This window comes from Pinus tabuliformis, chromosome Q (assembly GCF_031772625.1).
Source record: "Pinus tabuliformis cultivar Carrire ecotype Pingquan chromosome Q, CPIR1, whole genome shotgun sequence".
Classification (NCBI taxonomy): domain Eukaryota; kingdom Viridiplantae; phylum Streptophyta; class Pinopsida; order Pinales; family Pinaceae; genus Pinus; species Pinus tabuliformis.
This window is the reverse complement of record NC_142296.1, coordinates 348,483,664-348,505,358: the sequence shown is the minus strand read 5'-3', so window position 1 is coordinate 348,505,358 and position 21,695 is coordinate 348,483,664. Positions and strand designations below refer to the sequence as shown.

The 21,695-nt window shown below is 39.5% G+C and overlaps 1 protein-coding gene across 1 annotated transcript; it reads right to left on the bottom strand.

The window, feature by feature from the left end:
• Positions 1 to 15,577: 15,577 nt before the first annotated feature.
• LOC149219614 (uncharacterized) lies at positions 15,578 to 21,120 on the bottom strand. Its single transcript, XM_089386873.1, has 3 exons — positions 20,103 to 21,120; positions 19,218 to 19,650; positions 15,578 to 18,917 (listed from the first exon to the last, which is right to left on the bottom strand). Exons 1-3 carry the CDS (start codon positions 21,118 to 21,120, stop codon positions 15,578 to 15,580), a joined length of 4,791 nt encoding a protein of 1,596 aa, XP_089242999.1.
• Between the last annotated feature and the right edge of the window lie 575 nt (positions 21,121 to 21,695).

Genomic DNA, 21,695 nt, shown 5'->3' with positions numbered 1-21,695 from the left:
GTGCCAATATTTGATATGCGGTAGTGTATTGTTCATTTCTCAACTCCAACATTTCCATTAAATCTTCATTATTGTCTTCCCTGAAATCATACATTTGATTGATTCTTAAAACGGAGTATATTTCTTCCCTATCATTGTATTTATCATCAAGCCATAGGTTTTGTGTTACTACTGGAGCTTGGGCTGATGGGTACAAGGTAAGTTGCTTTCTCTCTGTGCCTCTAGAAATGATCATGTTACCCGATCTACACCCAATGAATGCATCAGCAGTTGCCAACCATGGTCTGCCAAGTATGAGTGGGTGTCCTCCTAAGTTTGATTTTGGCTGGAGTACTAAGAAATCAACTGGATACTCCCAAGAGTCCAGTGAAACAATTATATCTTCCAGTATCCCTTTAGGAATGACTTTAGAGCGATCTGCTAATTCCAAAACAATCGGTGTTGACTATAAATTTGTTAGCTGTAAAATTTTCATTGTGTCCAATGTCATAACATTTATTGCAGCTCCTAAGTCAATCAGAGTGTTTGGAATTGAAATTTTGTTGATAATTTTTGTGACTCTAGGTATGCCTGGGTCAACATATTTTTCCATGGAAATGACATTTGACATTAAGCCAGCTAAATTGCCAATAACATGTATTTTTTGTGGATCAAATATTTTCTTTGCAGGCTTTTTGAGACAGAGTTCTTTAATGGCTTTGGTATAAATTGGAATATCCTTGATTGCCTAGAGTAATGGCATTTTGACATACACATTTCTCAATTCATCAAGAACATCGAATTGTGGAAATGGTGTGGGCAATTTTGGTTGAAGTAATTGTTCTAGAAATGGGGGTGACTGTACTGTTTTGATTTGCTGACCCTATTCTAGATTGTTTTGTTTGTTATGTATTGGATCATTTTGTTTGTTGTGTGTTGGTATTTCTTGTTCATCAATTTGACTCTGTTTTTGTGACTGTGTTGGAACAGGTGGAGGTTCCTTTTGCAGAATTCGACCTGACCTTAGTTTAATGTTTTGCAGCGACAGAGTTGGGTACAATTGTCCTTCATAAATGCTATAAGATGGTCTATTTATTCGGTTGTTTGGGTTAGCTATGGGTTGAGCTGGTAGCTGCGTGGGTTTAGGAGGCTGATTGGATGGTAATTGTAGCTATGGTGAATTTATTTGTGGAGGAGCAGGTAAGGTTTGCTGAGGATTTTGTTGTTGATAAGAAACTGGTTGCTGAGGGTATTGTTGTGGATATGGCTGAGAATATTGTTGTTGATAGTGTTGAGGATATGGCTGAGGAAATGGTTGTTGATATTGCTGAGGTGGTTGTTGAGAAAATTGCTGAGGGTAGGAATATCCTTTCCATCCTTGTTGTGGACAAGTTTGTTGCCGTTGATTAAACCAATTTTTCCAAGGCAGAGGAACATTCCAAGAATTTTGAACAAGCATGTTATAATTTGGTGGATTTGGATTTTAAAACATACCTGGAGGTCTTGGTTGCCATGGCCTTCAAGCTCCCATGAAATACATGTTCTCCATCTCTGCGTTGGCTTCCAAATTATAGTTTTGCAAAACTTTCATCTTTGTGCAATCCTTAGTGTCATGATTTTCTGTACAAAACCCACAAATCTGCACATTATCTAAAGGACATTCTTTCAAAGCATGTTTTCGTCTGCATTTGGGACAGAATATAGATAACTCTTGTTCTTGTTCATATTGTCTTTTCTTTGCTTTTAGAGTGTCTATTTGATTCCCCAAAGTGCTTAAAATGTCTGTTTTGAAATCTTCAAATAGATTTCCTAGTTCAACTTTAGTGATATTTCCTGTGGCAGATTTAGTGATCTTAGATGTCATATCTCTTCTTCCATTTCTTGCTCTACTTCTGGAGTACTTTTGACACAAGTCAGCAATCTCTTCTAAAGGTAAATTAGAAATGTCCCCTTTACCCATGAGATTGAGGTCATCTAAATATTCGTCCCTGATGCCCTTAAGAAATATTGTTCGAATAAGATCAACAGACATGGTTCTATGTTTTGATTTTTGCAGATTGTATGAAAATCTTTCCAAGTATTCTTCTAAGGTCTCATCTTCTTGTTGATTCATTCTAAAGATGTCATCTTTAGAGTCTTTTGACCGACAGTAAGGTTGATACTTTTTCAAAAATATTTTTCTCATGTTATCCCAATCAGTGACTATGTGTTCACCTAAACCCATGAACCACCTAAGTGTTGTTGCTTTTAATGTGGCAGGAAAAAGTCGAAGTCAATGTGCATCATTGGTATATCCATAGGTTCGGCATACTATATCAAATTCAAACAAAAACAAACCAGGGTCTTCAGATGCCATACCATAAAAGTTTGGTAATACAGATGGCGGGATATTTTTCATTTTAATTTCCTCATCCATGTACTCTCCTCTATCTTGAATTGGAAATTTAAATGTGGATTCCTTTGCCTCTGGTGGATTTTGATTCCCTCTAAACAGAGTATCATTTCCTTGTTTTTCTTCATTCTCTCTTTATCTTCTCCTTTCTTCCATTCGTCTCTCATACTCTCTTAGTTGTTCTACAGTAGGTCCTTTGGATCCTCTGTCTTCAACCATTGTGATATGTGACTTGTCTAAGGTTTCTATCTCTTCTTCCTATTTTGGTTCTTGAGGAACAATCTATTCAAGGATAGGCTATTGGATTCTTGTACTACACTCTTTTAGTTTCCCTACTATAGAAGTCTTAGGTATACATCTTTTCTTTGCCTCATGAGCTAGTAGGATTTGTTTTTCAACAAGAGTAAGTCTCTGGCCTGATCTTTCTTTTTCCTCAAGTTCTTCTACAGTGACTTTTCCAGTTGGTGTTGTGAATACAATCTTTTCTAATGGTTCTGCTCCTAATGGTGGGTTAGTTGTTGGTTGGGGGGTTTTTGTGAATCTTCCTTTCTCATCCCTAAATCTAGACATGAATAAACATGACTAAAGATTGAATTTAAATCTATGTTTTTGTTGTTTTGTTGATTTTAAGTTTTTTTTTTAGATTCTTTTTTTTCTAAATATTTCTAGTTGCACCTCCCCAGCAACGCGACCAAAATGTTTGGACTTTACTTACTAAGGTAAGTTAAGCTCTAATTCCTTTATCAACCCGAGAAAGTACACTTAGAGGCACTCATCTAATGTATATAGATCTAGAAGGATCTAGGGTTCTAATGATAGCCTAGTGAAATGAAATTAACAATGCTCTCTTACAAGAGGTCCCTCCTTGTCTTTTCAAGCACTTAAGCATCAATTTAGATGAAAACAAATCCAATGAAATTCTGATTGCCTAGGTAACAAAAACAGAGTATTAATTCCTTTGTTAGGGGTTCTACAATTCCTTTACAAGAATTTTGTTCTATAGAGTCCCTTTCAAAACAATTTCTAAGACTTAGCTATTCAAAGCAATATTCAAGATGAGTAGTTCTAGAAATCAAATAGTAAGTGATTCTTTTACAAGATTCATTCAGCTAATTACTAATTGAATTATGCATTCCAAATCATGAATTATGAATTAACTCTGAAATCAAAATCATGAAATAACAAGCATGTTTTTTAATCTTTAAGATGGATATTGGTTGAGTCCTTTTACAAGGCTCTTCACAAAAAATAAAATTCTTTCAATTAAAAACTTTTAATGGCATAAACTTGCAGCACACAAATGAAATAGCAAACTCTACATATTAGTTTTATCAATGCAATTTAGAAAGACAACTAAATAAGGAGTGTACCAGCTCTGTAGTGGGGGCCCTTCCACACTTCGCAGGCACACTATAAGCTAACTCAAGTGAAGAAGATTATTGGATCTGAAAGCATAGGCTGAACTCAATGTTGTAGCTCTGAATTTAAATTCAAAAATCACAAGTCACACATAGGCTGTTCCAAGTTTCTCATAAATCAAAAACTAAACTATCTAGTTCTCCCTTTGAGCTATTTATCACCAATTTCCATAACAAAAAGAAACTATTCATCCTCCCTAATATCCTAATGAAATCTTATCAGTTACATCAAAGGAGGTTGAAATTGGTTCAAATCCTCCATTTAGTCAAAAATATCAAAGAAAATAGAAATTCTTTTTCAAAATTTCTGGAAATTCTGTTGAAGTGGCTCGGTTTGACCAGCGTTGACCGGACACCTATTTCCTTCAAATCCGAAAGTGGATAGGTAATCCACCATCCATGTACATTTAGCTTCATGCCCACTATCTTCAAATTCACCAACCTATTATGCAACATGTCAAACCATGGAACAATTACAGGAAGTTACAACATCTTGTAATTTTCTGGAAAATGTCATTTTTAACACAATAATTTCAAAAATTAATTTCAAGATAAAAATAATGATAATGAAATAATATCATTTAGTTTCTAAGGGTTATGGATGAAATATGAAGGTTATATGGTCAAAAATAATAAACAAAAGAGGATTTTTAAGTGAAATGGACAGTCATAATTTGATACCAACAATTTCATTATGCTTGTGTGTTCATTTCAAGTTGCATACTATTACAAGATTCTAAGGGGCGCACTTCCTTTTCCCATACGTGTGTTAAAACCTTCATGCATCGCACTTGACTCTCCGCAGGGTCACACAATTGCTCTCACCCAAAGTTATCATACTTACCTATGTGTGCCTCTACAGTCAAGGCATTACATTACCACCCATTGTTGGGACTCCTACTCCAAATGGTTTTAGGTCTAGTTGGGACTTCATATCAGGGAGATCCCCTGAATTTTGGTAGGTCTAGCATCGTCAACAGGTTCCCAACACTAAGAATCTTCATTAAATGATAGGGAACACATTCCTATATTTTATCAATCACTAGAGCTCCATAATTTATGCAATAATTTCATAATATCTTATCCATTTATTATCCAATCTTGGCACTCCTGTAGCAGGGAGAAAGTCCCTAAATTATCTCATCCTCCTAGTCTTCATAATCTGCCCAATATTCTCATAATATTCTACAAAAATAAATAATATCAAGCACATAATATGAAATTACCTCTAAACATTCCTAATGAACATATTAAAGATAAAAAATGTCATCTAATGCAGAAAGATAGGTTTAACATGTTGAAGGATGGTAATATGGGCCTTAATTTATGTTTAATTTGGAGGCCCATCAACAAGAAATGCCTAGTACACAACATACATTTCGTCAAACACATGGTAAACATGAAAGTTATAGGTCATGAATGCATATATGATCATAACTTCTGAAATTCATTTGAGAATCACCAAGAAGGCGCCAAGCCCTCTCTAACTAGTTACGTAACACTTGTTAGTCCATGCATTCATCAACTATCCATTAACTTAACAAATCATGAACACGAGCCATAGCTAGAGCACATCATATAACCAGGTATATAACCAGCATATAACCAAAATAGAGATTATACAAAATCAGCCAGTATGTTAACGTGATAACCAATACAAGTGCTCATATATCACAATAGGAAAATAACACTTATTAGCATATGAACATGTCAACCCAGTCAGGGACTTCCACATACCACCCGACCATAGATTGGGTAGAACCAAATCTCTCTTTCATCCAATCACCCCCATGCATTATTCCAAGCATGAATGTGGGATCATAAGGGTTAAACCAAAACAAAACCAACCAGGGCTTCCAGAGGAAAAACCACCTCAACCCTCAACCACAGTGATATCACCTATATGGTCCATAAATCACTAACATCAACTAGATTAGTCTCTACCAAAGTTTTTCCAAGGCTCCAGGAACTAGTAACTCAACCCACAACTAAATCAGGGCTCCATAGAATTTGTTCCAACCTGTGGCTCCAAGGTCTAATGCCTCAACCCATAAGGTTCCAAAGTGTTTTTCCCAACCTGTAGGCTCTAGGAACTAGTAACTAAAACCAAGTTGTTCTAGGGCTCTAGAGTGTTAATTCGCACCCACAGTCATAGGGAACCTGAGAACCAATCAGAAAAACAAGTGGGAAACCCACAACACCATGGCTATCTAGGAAATGGAAAGGCAAGGCTAAAACCACTGTCAATCCAGGAAAATATCCATGTCAATGACAACACATAACCAAGTAACCACATGCATATACCATGCGTCTAAAAATCAGCAAGGAAATCACACATGCAACCTACTACCTGCAAACTATCCCTAATATAATTGTTGATCTAATTGTCTCCTTGTGCTTCCTTGATTTCCTTTGCTTTCTTTCACCAATCCAAGTGAATGTTAGAGTGCTCCAAGCATGCTCTAAGAATTCTCTAAGTGTGCAAGAGTATGAGAGAATGAGAGTGTGCTAAACTCAAAACTAACAAAATCTAAGAATTATTTATCTAATGCCTTTATTATTGATGTTCCTTTTTTCTTCATTTTACTTCATCTTTCCTCTAATTTCCCTTGCATGCAAATTTGTGTCTCTTCACCTTCCTTTTCTCCTATTTTCCTTTATTTTCATAATTAAATGCTAATTGTTGCCTCTTTGCCTTTGCCAATTTCCTTAGCCCTTATCAATCCACAAGTGATGCCCATTATACTATTTTACCCAACATTCATCTTGGAATACGTGTCCCATGACCTTTGCCTCATTTTATTTACATGGAAATTCAACCAAGGGTTGTTACAAACCCATCCCCCTTGGGGAAACACCATCCTCAATGTTCAATGACATTTATAAGCAACAACACATACTTCCTATGGATCTTTATAATATAGCTCGTTGCAGTATTTACAATGGAAATTTCTAAAAGCATGACAACATACTACTTATGTAACTTTATAAACCCATCTCAATGTAGTATTTACAATGAGAACACATAGACACTTATGCACATTTGCTTCAACCATCAAATAATCATTTTGTCTATGGAGCTTTATAAACACATATTGATATAGTATTTACAATAATATACACATATATACATATGCACATTTGCTCTATCCATCAAACAAAATGTTGACTTGATGGGCCCTGACCCAGGTTCAGCGTTAGTTAGCCAAGAAAATCCCTACACTACTGGCCCTTTTGGCATCAATCCATGGAGCGTGGACTGAAGTCTCACCCGAAGTAGTATGGGGGGATGCAGGAACCAAGTTTCCGCACCCTGAGATGGTTGTGATGTCTGTTTTACACTTTAACTCTGCCTTCGCGCAAATTGATAAACCTTTAGGGCTTATCGATGTACTTCTTTATTAGTCTTTTAGAACCTCTGTGAAGGTCTGTGATCGTCCTTCGCGTAACCTTAACAAACGATTTAGGCACCTACACGCCTCTGTAACTACTTTACTGTATAGTTTCCCATATTATCTTAAGTGTTCGCCAACTCTAACATGCAATTAAGATTGTCTTCACGTAAACATATATCTCTTGCGTTCATATAACAAAGAAAAACATATATATTCGCGCATCAAATTAGCAATAAAACACAAAACCCAGTGCTTAACATACATAATCACATGCAATTGACAGAAGTCAAATACACAGTCATTTCAAAATACTTCTCTTTATTGATGATTCTGATTTCCAGTATAGACTTTAACCACCTTGCGCACACAGCTACAGGGGTCCGCGCACTCAGCTATGGACTTCTACCCTAGGCCTTTGCACTTTCAACTGCAGAGCCTCTTTCCTATGCTAAGACTCTCTCTCTTAGCTCTTCACAAACTCCTCAATGACTCCAACTATGAACTTCCCATTATGAACTGAACTATCTTAAACTCCTCTAAGACCTCCTTTTTATACAATCCCATGGTCCCCGGACCAAGGGCGGATCTCATCAAGCCGAAACAAGCTATATAAACTAAGGGCAAAAATCCTTTTTGACTCTTGATATCTTCGTGCTTTGTGACCACAAAATGTGGGGACTTTACATTCCTTTATACAAAATTTGGGCTTTCTACCCCAAAACTTGGGCTTTTAACCCCAAAATTGACCCCAGGGGACCCGTTCCCAATACAAAGGGATATGATGCCTGCATCAGCAACAAGGGAATCTAGAGGCTCACACCTCCACCCTCAAAATAGTACCAAGATTCACCTCCTTCCAAGAAGTCTAGAATCCACTGCCAAATCAAACTTTGCATCCAATGTCTAGCGCTAAAATCTTTGTGCTACTTGTTCTCTCGATGAACAGTTACCGACTCATTGTTCCAGGGCACATTCCCAATGTGTTTCTGATTCCATCTTGAAATGTTAATGACCAAAAAGAAAATATTCCCTGACCTTCCCTTCTCTGCTTCCTAGTCTCTCGGGAAATCTGGTCACCCCCTTCCATGCAGTCACACACCTTCCAAGTTCCACTTGAATCGCCTTCTCTACTTTCCAGTCCCTTGGGAAATCCATCCCTTGGCAAGGTTTCCTCGCACCAGAGACTCTAAAAACCAAGCCTATATCCTTTCCTCAAAACCAACATACTAGTCATAGCATGCTCATGGAAATCAGTGGACACTATTAGGTACCAATGTACCACAATCGACCTACTCTTGAAGTACTTTACCAACATATTGTTGTGCGTTCCAAATCCTTTTATTTTTGTTTCTAACACTCTTGCAGTAAGTTCCAGCCACCCAAACCAGGCATTTTTCATGCTTTCCTGTACCAAACATATAATTTCCATTAGACTTGAGGAATTGAAATAAATTCAAATCATACCTCAATGGTAGCTCATCAATAAGGTACACTTGCAATTTTGTTTACTTCCTGTGACAACAAGTCGAATTGTATCTTTCATCAAATCATCCTATCACATACAGTTAGCACAAAACTTGACCATCATAAATCAAAATCATAGACTATGTGCAAAATTAACAACTGAAGTAAAATACTGATACTTATCTTTTAAATTGTTCTTAATTCTTCCTTTATTATTTGTCCTTTCTGTACACACACTGGAGCAGTTTCCAAAACCGGCAAGCACCCAGTGCCTTCTCTTCTATTCAGTATCAGAAACAAGGGTATCCAAAGACTATGTTGTCTCAACCCTTTATATCAACAACTCAATATTGGTCTCATCCCAAGTTGTCCATGGATCTTGAGATTATCATCCCAACCCACAACCTCTAGGGAACCTATCAAAACTCCAGAGAATTTGTCCCATCCATAGGCTCCAGGGACTAGTAACTCAACCCAGAACCTCAAAGGAACCCAAATTGTTACAAGGCTTCATCCCATAGCCTCCAAGGATCCAGAGAACCAATCCCCAATACGTACACATACTCATAGTGTACATCACAATAGATACACCCACACATGGTGTACAACACAATACATACACCTACACACGGTGCACCACAAAACACATATATATACACATAGTACAACACAATGAATATAAATGTCATGATACACGACTGCATAATACACATCACATAGTACCACATGTACACCACAAAACATGTACACAACACAACATGTACTCAATAGTACTGCATATCCAAAGACCACTCCATCTCTACCAGGCAATATTGCCTATAGTATCTTTCATGTGCCTTATGACAAGCATCCACAACCCAATTCTTGGTTATGTGGCTCCTTACACTTTCCATGCCTTTCACAACATGTCACAAATCACATTTCTTTCATTCCGTTGATGTATCCTTCAACATTTTCTATCCATAACATAAACATAGGCATAGTTATAAGCACACGATATCAAATCATATCGACTTGATACTAACCTCGTAGATTTGTCAAGGCTACTTTTCCCACTTTATTCCTCATAAACCAGGAACCAGTGCTCATAGGGTCAAAGTTAAGAGAACTCCCTTTATTCATGCATAACATTGAGAGAAAAAATTCCCAACATAGTCAAGGCATCTGATGCCTCAAATCCATGTACTCTACCATTGTTGATTACCTTTTTCATGACTGTCCCATCACTTTTCATTTACCTCAATGGACCCAACCATCCCAACTGGATGTCATATTCTTACCTTTTATTGCCCTTTACTCATGTACTAGGCTCATCCGAGTCTTATATTAACTATTATGTTTCATTCATCTCTCCCCAAGCTCAATTAACTTTCCTCTTTTGCAACCAATTCCCAAGACCATCAAACATAACAGGCAAGAATAAGAAGAAAATATAAGTAAAACATAAAAATCTAAGCAACCACAAACAAAGTGGCATGGTTAGCCACCAGACACAATCAAAACCACAAATCAAGTGAAAATTAATCATAAAACACCGAAAGTATAAAACTAGCAACAAACACCATGACTCATCCCCATGGTTCCCAGTGCTTCCAAGGGAAAGCTCAACCAGAACCTTCTTCAAGATTTCATGGCAGTGTCTTTTTCCATGCAATTCCTTGCATCATACTTGTAACACCCTCCTTCCATATCTACCCAAGTAACCAGCCACTAGGGTAAATATGTGCCAAGAGGCTAATATGATATAATTCAACCTCCTAGGTATCCTTAAGGAAGTGGAATCTATAGAAACCCATCAAACATACCTTCCACATCAACAACAACATTGCCAGGAGCCATCCCAACCACACAGGTTTCATGCCCTTGGGCCCCACTAATTTTTTAAGCTATGAAACCTCTATACAATCCCATGTTATGGGCATGCTAGTGTCCAAAGAGATCTGGATGCTCCCACAAGCCTACACGCCTCTATCCAGGGACTATTTCCAGCAAACATGTGCCAGATTCTGCAAGATTTAAGGAACTTTTCAAGCCCATAATTCCATCCACTACCCAGAACTTTTTGTAACTTCTAAAATCCATTAAACACATGATGACAAGACTGATATACCAAAAACTAACTCTAGACTAGGCATGACCATCCCCAACCGGGAGTGAGATTTTGTCAAACACTTGGCATCAATGCAATCTACAGGTCTAAGATACAAGACATAGCATGGATGGCTGAAAGCTCTTATGAGACATGACAAGAAGGTATTTCGTCCATCATTTCAACAATTACAATAAATACATGAAATAGCCATGCCATGAACCAGTCACTTAAACATGCTTATAACCAGCATAAAACCATGAAAATAATCGTGATATAACAACCATTAAATCCACATATAAATAAGCACAAAAGCAAGATAACTTAGCTTTTATTAAACATAGGAAAATCTGTCCAGGTTCAGGACTTCCGTGTACCACCCGACCGTATACATGGCTGAAACAAATATTTCTTTCAGCCAGTCACCCCCATGCCATATTCCAAGCATGAATGTGGGATCTCATGGAAAAACAAATCCAAAAACAACCAAGGGAATCCAAAGGTTAAACCACCTCCACCCTCACCAATCTGTGATCACACCAAAACTGGTGCTTCGATCACAAAACCGAATCAAAGTTGGAATGCCATCCAGAATCCATCACTATCCTTGAGGAATTTTTTGTCTCCTTGTCTCTCAAGCTTTACTGTAATCCAACCTCAGATCACTAGGCCCTAAACTGAGACACCTCCCTTAGGCTTTACCGTGTATCTCACCAAAAACGGTCAAGGGATTCCTAGGCCTTTGGTAATGAACCTTGAGACCACCTCCAGCCCAGATTCTGAAATCCATCCGGCAATTCCAAAGCTCAAAACCGAGATCAACATCCCAACACACCATGGTATCTGGAAAAAGGAAAGGCTAGGTTGAAAACCATTGTCATAACCTAGAAAACCCATGCCACCGACAGCAAGACAACCATACACCAACATGCAAAGCCATGCATGTTAAAACCAGCTAGGGAATAACAAATGCAATATGTTACCTGCAAGTATTCCTGCTAAAACGGTTTGATCCTTTCTTTCCTTCCTTCCCCTTTCCTTGATTTTCCTTACTTGCTCCAAAGCTAGAGTTCTCCAAGAAAAATCTAAGTGTCCAAGAGTGAGAGAGGGAGAGATAATAATGAGAGAGCTCCAAAACTGAGCTGACCAAAGTTACACTAACCAAGCCTTCTAACTGATCCTCAAAAGCCTTTTTATCAATGAGGCCTCTATTTTCTTCAATTTCCATTATTTTCCTTCATTTTTCTCCTCACATGCAACCTGTGACCTTTCACCTTACTTTTCTCCTATTTTCCTTTATTTTCATAAATAAATGTGCCAAAAATGCCTTTTTTCCTCTTTAATGCCTTTGGCTTTGCCAATTTCCTTTAGTCATAAACACATCCAGTGATGCCCACTAGGATATTTTTTCCCAACATTCATCTTGGAATAAGTGTCCCTTAACCGTGGTCTTATTTTGAATTTATTAACTTTTATTACATGGAATTTTCACCAAGGTTGTTACAATACTACCATAAACACACAACCATTAATGCATAAATAAATATACAATATACCAGTTTCCTTACCTGTTGTACCAAGCATGCTACCCTACGATTGAACACCTACACATATCATCCCTCAAGGGACTCCAATCCCCTTAACTAATCTAGCCATAACTAAAAAGTAGTTGTTATGCGTACAATTGATCAACCATCTACCATGTAGCTTCCTTGACCCAAAGTGCTTCCACACACTTTAACTTTCTCTATTACTCAACTCTGGAGCATGAGCTTCTTTCACTGCAAGATGCATTGAGGATTTGCCTAGAACTCTCCCTCTAGTTCCACTTCCCATCTTAATGATGGATGTCTGACGATTTGCCTACCTATTATTCACTGCTGCATAGATCGAGGGAATTCTCTAACCTACATCCCCAACTATCCACGCCTTCTGTGTATTGTAGATCTAAGTTATGTCACAATCTCGTTATGCTACTCTGATACAAAGGGGAAATCTTCTTGCAATGATCTCCCTCACAGGTTCAACACTGCAATGGTTCTCATCCATTTCCTTCATTCTGTTCCTCGGGATGAAATCCATGTCCTCTATCAACTGCATTGAACTTCTTATAAGGTTCTACATTCTCCTTTAGCCTTCTCATTAACTTTCCAATCCCGCTTAGGTTCAAACTTATGCTTAGACTGCTCATAGAAATGCTTTAATTTTATGATGGCTTCTTCGAGTGACTCAGGCTCATCAAACTCAATCATGTTTTTGAATGCTACATCCAATCCACTAATGAACCCTTGAATCTTCATTTTCTCATCCTTGAGGTAAGGCACATACCTCAACAACTCAAGGAATATGCTCATGTACTCATCATCTACCATAGAACCCAACTTCGTCTCATAGAACTCCTTTGTCATGTACTCACTCCTCCTATGTTGCTGGAGATTATGTCTCTCAGAACTGGAACTAGAATAGAACCCATAGGAACTACCCCTCCTATTAGGTGTATCCAATGATCTTCTACCTCTGACTGTGTCATCTTTGTCCAACCTGTGTCCTCTATGAGACTTGTTGAAATATGCCCCATTATTCTTTTCCTCCTGTCCATGATTGGTCCCTACTTCTACAAATTTGAAAAAATTGAAGAATGACTGCATTAACCTCTACCTGCTTTTCCTGAGCTATGGAAAGCCTTTCCTGTGCCTCAATCAACCTGCTATTATCTTCCTTACAAATTCTTATTTCTGCCTTCAAAATTCTCAATGTACCTACTATATCAAGCGAGTACTCTTCTCCTTGCTACTCAACTAACATATCACATTTCGTTGAATTCACATCAGGCTTGTGAGGGGAGTCATGTGAACCATAGTCCACAATTCTGTTCTTCATCTATGATATTATATTTCCTTTGACATACCATGTTAGATAAACCAAATAGAATACATAATCAAAATCATACCTCAGTGATCTAGGGGATCAAAAAAATGCTCAAAAATGAAAGTGCTTGAAATTTCTTGAAATTGCTCAAAACTAGTGCCAAATCGTAGTGCTCGTAATCTTGAATCCAACGCCACTTGAATCGCCTCAAACCGACATCATATTCTCAAGTTATTGCATTCTGAAGTTTTGGAAACGGCTAAAAAAGTCCAATAGCCAGGTTGACTAGGTGGACTTTACAATTGACATCATGTTGATGTCAACATGCTGACTGGGCATATGACAGACAGTAGGACATATCCCAGCTCGACACGTGGCAAATTCGTACTGAGGCATGTGTTGCAATTTTATTGGTTGGTTTGGTTTGAAAAGTGCCAATGGTGAGGCACCATGTGGCCCAGTAAGAGGGTGCCATGTGGCCCTCTATGATTGCAAAACAAATATATAAGTGGCCCAAGGCCCTCAACAAGGTTCGACTCCTTGACCTGCCACAACACAACTTCACGCTCTACCTCTAAGCCAAATGATGGTTCTTAACAACCATACGACCTTGGTTTTATTTAAAATACAGTGATCCGTACATTTGGGGGAGCAGGCGGGGTGCTTGGCTCCAGCCCCAAGGCATATGCAACCATGCGACCACATGGAGGAGCTAGTGGAGAAGGAGGGCAGATAAGCCTTGGCCCCCTATTCTCGAAACAAGTGTGACCTCTAGCGAATAGGGAAGAGCTACAACAGCGGGGATGAGTGGTTAGCCCCGACCCCCAACCATATCGCATTCAATGTGACTATGATCTGATGCTAAGAGTTATTGGAACTTTTAAATAGGAAAAAAATTGCGCCTTATTTGGGAGCAATCTCGTTGGCGCCAGGAAAAATTATCACTTGATGGTTGGTGAAAATGCTGAATTCATAGAATGGATAGCCAAAATTGTATTTTTGCAGGACAGATAGCAGAGATTGGTTCCAAGAAGCATATCTTGCTTAATTTTTAACCTTTTTGAGCTCAAGAAGAGCCTAAATAAGGGTTTTTGAGCATTCTAAATCCATTGGAAGCACTATTTTTGAAATGTTAGCATTGTACACTGATGTAATTTCATATTAGAGCATAGAATTAAATAGGTCCGACATTGGAAGTTGGACCTAGAGACGTATCCCAAGGAGGGGTGAACTTCGTTATCAAATTGTTGTGTTGTGTTGTTGTTTATGGTTCATTTTTATCTATTTTATTTCTACAAACTAAGCTAAAAACACTAAGTTTATGTGCTTTTGTAACTTAATCCATTTCCCTCAAGACATAAACTTGCTTGCAAACTTTTTATGAAACCTTCCAGTTTTTTAATTTCAAATCAGTTTGGTATCAGAGGATGGTTGTTTCGAAGGTTTTACTATGTTTGCAAGTCTTTTATTTATGCTTACAAGGTTAAAGTTGAAAAGTGGAAAAGGAGTGCTTGAACAACCAAATCCACAAATTGGTTCAAGGAGGTCACAAAGTCCTCAAACTCCACTAGTCCTGGCACATGAAGAAGGACATGACATGATTTCTAAGGATGAGAGAGCTTTCAGAAATGCTTTCTATTACATGCCTGAAATGGTGAAAGTTTTATATGAAGAGAGGACAACAAGGTTGCATGGAGAGAGTTCAAATCAACCAAAAGGTAATGGTGGTGATGGGAGCAAGCCTCCACCTCCACCTCCTCCTTCACCTCCACCATCTCATCCATCATCATCTCCTTCTTCATCTCCTTCACATTCTCCTCCAAGATCCCCAAAATGACATGCTAAGTCTCCTTTTTTTTTTTTTTAACCGAAACGGGTATTTTATTTATGGGTGGCCAAAGCCATATCAAGTTTTACATTTTTCTGTTTCTAATAGAACAATTTTCTGCTTTTACAAGATCGACTTGCCCTTTTAAGGAATGGCTGCCATATTCGGTTCTCCTGCATTTATGCTGATCATGTTCTTTTCTAGATTACATCCAATATTTGCCAGGCTGTCTGCTTCTGAGTTTAATTCTCTGAGGATATGAAAGATTTGAACTGAAGAGAAGTCCTTCAAGAGTCTATTCACTCTTAATATCTGTTTGTTCAGTACTGGATCCTTGAGCCCTTTCTTATTTAATAGAGATTTTATCAGCAATTCTGAGTCTCCAAACACTAAGATTTCCCTTGGGTTTCCTTTTCTGGCCAGTTGGCAAGCTTTTAAAAGACTGAGGACTTCTGCCTGATTGTTGGTTTTAATTCCGAGTCCCCAACTGAATTCCTCTTTTCTTCCATTCGGGAGGTAAATGACCCCCCCAGCTCCTGACCTGCCTGGATTGCCTTTCGAGGCTCCGTCAAAGAAGATAGTGCATTTTCCTTGAGATTTCCACCACTTCTGGAAGCTTTCCAAAGTGTCTCGAATCTGCCAGTTTTCCTTGTGATTTGGGCGAGTGATTGTTGAAGGTCTCATTGTAGGAGTGTAATCACCCAACCATGCTCTTTCTTCATCTCTTAGGGGGCTGTCTCTAACATTGGATTGTCTCAGAGTTTCTATTAGTAGTTTCTTGGCCTTTTCTGCGACATTTCCTGCAGACATTTCTTTTTTATTAAAGACAATTTCGTTCCGGGAGAGCCACAACTTCCAGCACACATATTTTGGAGCTGCAATCCACACCTTGTGCCAAAGGGATTTGTCTGCGATGCTGTAGGGATAACGAGCTTTCCAAGACGAAAACATGTCTGTTATCGAACAATGCACTGGGGGTCTAACATTCAGTCCAGCCAAGAAGCTAGTCCAGGCCTTCTGAGCATACTCACATTCAATAAATATGTGAACTAAGGTCTCTAAGGCTTTTTTACAGAACACGCATCGATGTGGACCAACTATGTTCCTTCTACATAGGTTATCTCCAGTCAGGATTTTGTTGTGAAACAAAGTCCAAAAGAAGAAATTGATCTTCGGAATGCTGAAGCTTTCCCAGATCTGCTTCCACACTGCTTCCGGGTGCGAAGAGTCCTTTTTGCCTTGCATCTGTAAGTACCCTTGTTTGGCTGTGTATACCCCTGTTTGTCCCCATCCCCATGAATCTTCCTCGTCCTTGTGCACTGGAGTAAAGTCTGTGATTGCATCTATGAAATAGTTTAACTGATTTTTTAAGTGCGCTGGTATGTTGGGCAAAGTCCAACACTGCCAATTGCCTTTGTTATCCCACTCTGCAATGTCCTCGATTTTCCTGATTCCTTTTGATCTTAACCAGACTCTTAAATCTGCGATTTCGTTTATGACTGAGAGTGGAGGATGGCCCATGATTCGGTCTCTCCACAGCAATGTTTTTTTGCCGTTCCCTGGAATTTTATACAAATGTGTTCTGAAGAAATCTATCCCTTTGCAACAGAGCCTCCAAGCCTGTGTTCCTCTAGGAGAAGGCGCTGGGTTGAAGGAGATGATCGACCGATTTCTGAGATATTTGAGATTTAAGAGCTGGCTGATAGGATGCGTGGGCTCAGATATTAGCTGCCACAGGAGTTTACAACCCAGGGCTAGATTTGCTTGTTGGGGGTCTCTGATTTGGAGTCCACCTTCAGCAATGGGACGCTTCACCATTTCCCAATTAACTAAGTGAAAACGGTTACTGTTCCCCTTCCCACCATTCCACAAAAAATTCCGCATTAAACAAGAGATCTGATCTGCGATTTGCCTTGGAGCCATCAGCAGAGAGGCTTGGAAAGTAGGCAGAGCTGAAAGCACCGAACGGATGAGAGTGAGCTTGCCGCCTGTGGTAAGCCAGACTCCGCCCCACGCTGCTATCTTATTTTTGAACTTTGAAATCACCTCCTCCCACAAATAATTGCGATTGGATCCCATCGTCAACGGAAGACCAAGATACTTTATTTTATCCCACTCTGCATAGCCTTTGAATCCCAATTCACTGGCTATCCTTTCAATTGTTTGTTGATCGGTATTCCATCCGTAAACTGCGCTTTTCCTCTCATTTATTAGTGCTCCAGTAACACTGCAATACTTTTGGAGAATTGTCTTGAAGGATTTAGCAATTCTCATGGATGCGCCCCCGAGCAGGAGTGAATCATCGGCAAAAAGCGCATGATTCATTGGGGCTACGCCTTGCACGATTCTTATCCCAGGAATGGTGCCGCTTTGTTGCTCCTGTGTCAACTTTCTACTTAATGAATCCGCCATCAGAATATAGAGAAAGGGAGACAGAGGGCAGCCTTGCCTCAGTCCCCTGGTGGCTAAAAAGAACTCTGTTGGTCTCCCATTCACCATTGGAGCGATCCAGATGTTTTCGATGCAGGCTTTGATAAGGTTTATGAATTCCTGTCTGAACCCAAAGGCTGCAAGTACCCTGAGCAGGAAAGAACGGTTAACACGATCAAAAGCATTACTCATATCTAATTTGATAATCATACCTTGTTCTTTCCGTGTATGGCTGGAATGGAGAGCCTCTTGGATTTGAATGACATTGTCCAAGATTTGTCTGCCTTTCACAAATCCTCCTTGGGCTGGAGAGATGAGTTTTTGAAGAAGTGGCTTAATTCTGTTTGCCAGCAGTTTGGCCACGATCTTGTATGATGAATTACAAAGGGAGATCGGCCTGTATCTGTCAAAGGATCCTGGGTTTGTTTCCTTGGGGATTAAAGCGAGAAATGTGGATTTTATTCCACCACCCACTTTTGCCTTCCTCAAGATTCCTCTTATCATTCTGAAGAGATCAATTTTGATAATCTCCCAACAAATTCTGTAAAAGTGTACTGTGAAACCGTCGGGACCTGGGGCTTTATCTGGTTCCATGGACCAGACTATATTAGTTATCTCTTCTTCTGTTACTGGGCTCATCAGAGAATCATTATCTTCCTCACTGACTAGATTTGGGATGGTTGTGAGGAACTCTGCTTCATCCTCCTCGTTCCCATTTCTTTCTGCACTAAGAAGGTTCTGAAAATGATTTACAGCTGCTTCTTTGATTTGAGAAAATCCTTTATAAACCTGACCACTAGTGCTGGTGATTTCTGTTATATGATTGCGCGAGAGACGGGCCCTGCACTGTCTATGAAAGTATGAGGTATTTCTGTCCCCAGATTTGAGCCACAGACTTCGAGACTTTAAGCGCCAATATTCCTCTTCATTTCTAAAAGAACAGTATACATTCCTTTGAGTAGATTTTTCAATGGCTAAATCTGTGGAAGTGGGATCTTTCTCCTCCATTTCAAGTTGTATTCCTTCCAATTGAAGAACTGCCTCCTTCCTCTGCCTATTGGGGGATTGCATGGATTTATTTATCCAATCTTTGAGTGGTTTTTTTGTATTTTTCATTTTTTGTTCCCACACATAGCTTGGGGAACTGAAGACATCTATCCTCCATGCTACTTGAACTGTTTCTAAAAACCCTTCTTTACCTGCCCAAAGAGGGTTGAAACGAAATGGAAGGGGGCCTAAATTTTCTTCTTCTTTTAGGCATAATAGGATAGGCTTATGATCCGATGTGAGCTTTGGAAGAATCTTGGTGAAAACTATTCTGTTGTCCATCATTAAAGAGCTGCTGATGAGAAACCTATCCAATCTGGCAGAGATATGATTTTCTCCGGTTCTATTGTTTGTCCAGGTGTATTTTCCTTTCACTGGTTTGAAGTCTACCAAATCCCACTGCAGAATCAAATTGCCCACTCTATTGGTGAAAGGATCTCTAGACTGAATCCCTCCTTTCTTTTCTTTAGGATCTAGAGTTATATTCAGATCTCCACCTATGACTAAATTTGAGGGGCTGATTTGCGCTATATAATCCAAGAGTGTCCTCCAGCACTCTCTCTTTTCTTCATAATGAACAGGGACATACAAGTTAAACAGAGCGAGGGAAAGATTGCTTACGGTGTGACGCAGCTCTGTGAAAATCCAATGTTGGGTCGCTAAGAATCGTTCTAATGAGAAGTCTTTTGTCCAAAAAGTACCTATTCCTCCAGTCGTGCCCCTTGCACTAACAGCCTTTCCTGAATCAAATTTCCATTTCATAGCGCTGGTGTTTAGAAGGGTTTCCCCTTCTACTTTGGTCTCTTAGAGCATAAGGATGTCCGCAGTCTCCATCTTCAATAAGTCTTTGATAGCCTCTGCCTTGTTGGGATTACCCAGACCCCTACAGTTCCAAGAGATCAATTGCATCATTTACCACTTGAAGGGGTAGGCCCTCCTCCTTTGGAGGCCCTAGGCCTGATATTCCTCCCTAGTGCCATTTCGATGGTAGCTTGACTGCCGAGGGTTTTTTGTCTTTCTGACTCCTCTTCTCTAGTTTCCTTGTTTGATCTTCGTCCAGCCCTTTTTGTTGTCCTTTCAAATGTTTCATCATCTGATGATCCCATATTCTCTATGGTTTTCTTTTTTTTTTTTATTATATCTGCGTATGAAGGGGAAGAAATATTGCTTGGGATGGGGATTGGGTTATTACCTGGTTCTATGGTTTCAATATTCTCCTGCTGTGGTGGTTCTTCTTCCCCTGCTTCCGGAGGATCTGAAGGAGGCGTGAGGATTTCAAAGGGGTTTTTATCCCCCTCATTGCCTTTTGTTTCACTGCTTCCGGCGTTTTGGTTACTTGTGCTTCCATTTTCTACTTTGTTCTCTGTCCCTTTAGCCTTGTTTTTGTTACTCTGTCTGCTGAGTGTTGTCTTCTTTGCTTGTTTCCATTGTTCTTCTTTTTCCTTCTCTGTTGTCTCCTCGTTTCTTTTTTTGCAATATCTTGCAAAGTGCCCGTACTCATGACAGAAACGACACTTGAAAGGCAGCTGTTCGTAATCAAGCTCTTGTATGTGTGTCCAGTTTGCCACCGATAGCTTAATCGCTTCAGGTAATCCTGTTTCCAAATCGACCTCCACGCAGATCCGGGCACAAGAGTATTGATCCTTCCTTGGGGCCTGGTCTATGTATTTTCCAAGAGTGTTTCCAATGGATTGAAGTGAGCTTTGATTCCAGCAATGCAGGGGAAGATGCGGGAGGCGCACCCAAACAGGAACCGCCTTGGGCATGTCTTGCGTTGGATCGAAATCTGTAGACCATTTGTTCAAGTAGAGTCCTTGAGGCCCCATGAAGTATGGCCCATTTCTGAAAATCAGGCCCCTGTCCTCTATACTGTCAAACAAGAAAACAAAGAACCCTTTGCCTACAAAATAGATCTTGATTCCTTCTTTTACCAAAGGTAGCCAATTCCTTTTGACCCATTCTTCGACTGCTCTCGGGGATGGCCACAAACCGGTGAACTGGCCGATCAGACCTTTTTCTGCAAGATTCAGCGCAGATCTACAGATTTCCTCCTCTGGTAAGGCCACCTTGGGTATACTGTCCAGTTTTTTGACGAATTTTTGCTGCGGGCCTGTGACCTGACGTTTTCCTGTTGCAGTTACAAGAGCCTTGAAGGCTTCGATCTCCGGAGGAAAGGGGGGAGGGGCCGCAGGGCCGCCTCCAGGCTCCATGAGGGAGAGCGCTTGCGGGGTCGCTCAGAAGGCGCGGCTAGGGTTGCAGCGCGACAGCTCAAAGCGAAAAACATAAGGTAGCCTGTTTTGAGATGCTAAGTCTCCTTTTTTAAAGCTTGATGTCAAGTTTGAATTTCCTATGTACAATGGGGAATTAAATGTTGAAAAGTTGGATAATCAGGTTCACTAGATTGAAGTCTATTGTAGGATTCAAAGGATTAAGGATGATGTGACCAAGATCCATATTGCTTCTCTTCATTTAGAAAGTGTAGCTCACATCTGATGGGAAGCCAGAACTCAAGAAGACTTAAAGAAGAGTGGTAAAATTATCTCTTCTTGGAATGATTTTGTAGTTGCATTAAGAAGGCAGTTTTATCCATTAGCTTACATGCAAAAAGAAATTATGGATTGGAAAAATGTTAGACAAGCTAATGGTCAGAGTGTTCAAAGTTACACACAAGAATTTAGAATAAGAACTTTAATCTTAGGTGTAGATTTTTCTTCATGAGACACTCTCCTTAAATACATATTTATTTAAGACATACAATTCTTATGTTTTATCCCACCAATCTAGA

Bases quoted from the DNA above. Each gene is read 5' to 3' on its own strand.
- LOC149219614 (XM_089386873.1), bottom strand. From the start codon at position 21,120: ATGGAGCCTGGAGGCGGCCCTGCGGCCCCTCCCCCCTTTCCTCCGGAG. The intron at 19,651-20,102 runs GTAATAACCCAA...AATTTGATTCAG, and splicing joins TATTGAAACCATAGAACCAG to GAAAGGCTGTTAGTGCAAGG. The intron at 18,918-19,217 runs GTTTCTCATCAG...ATCCCCCAATAG, and splicing joins ATCTCTGCCAGATTGGATAG to GCAGAGGAAGGAGGCAGTTC.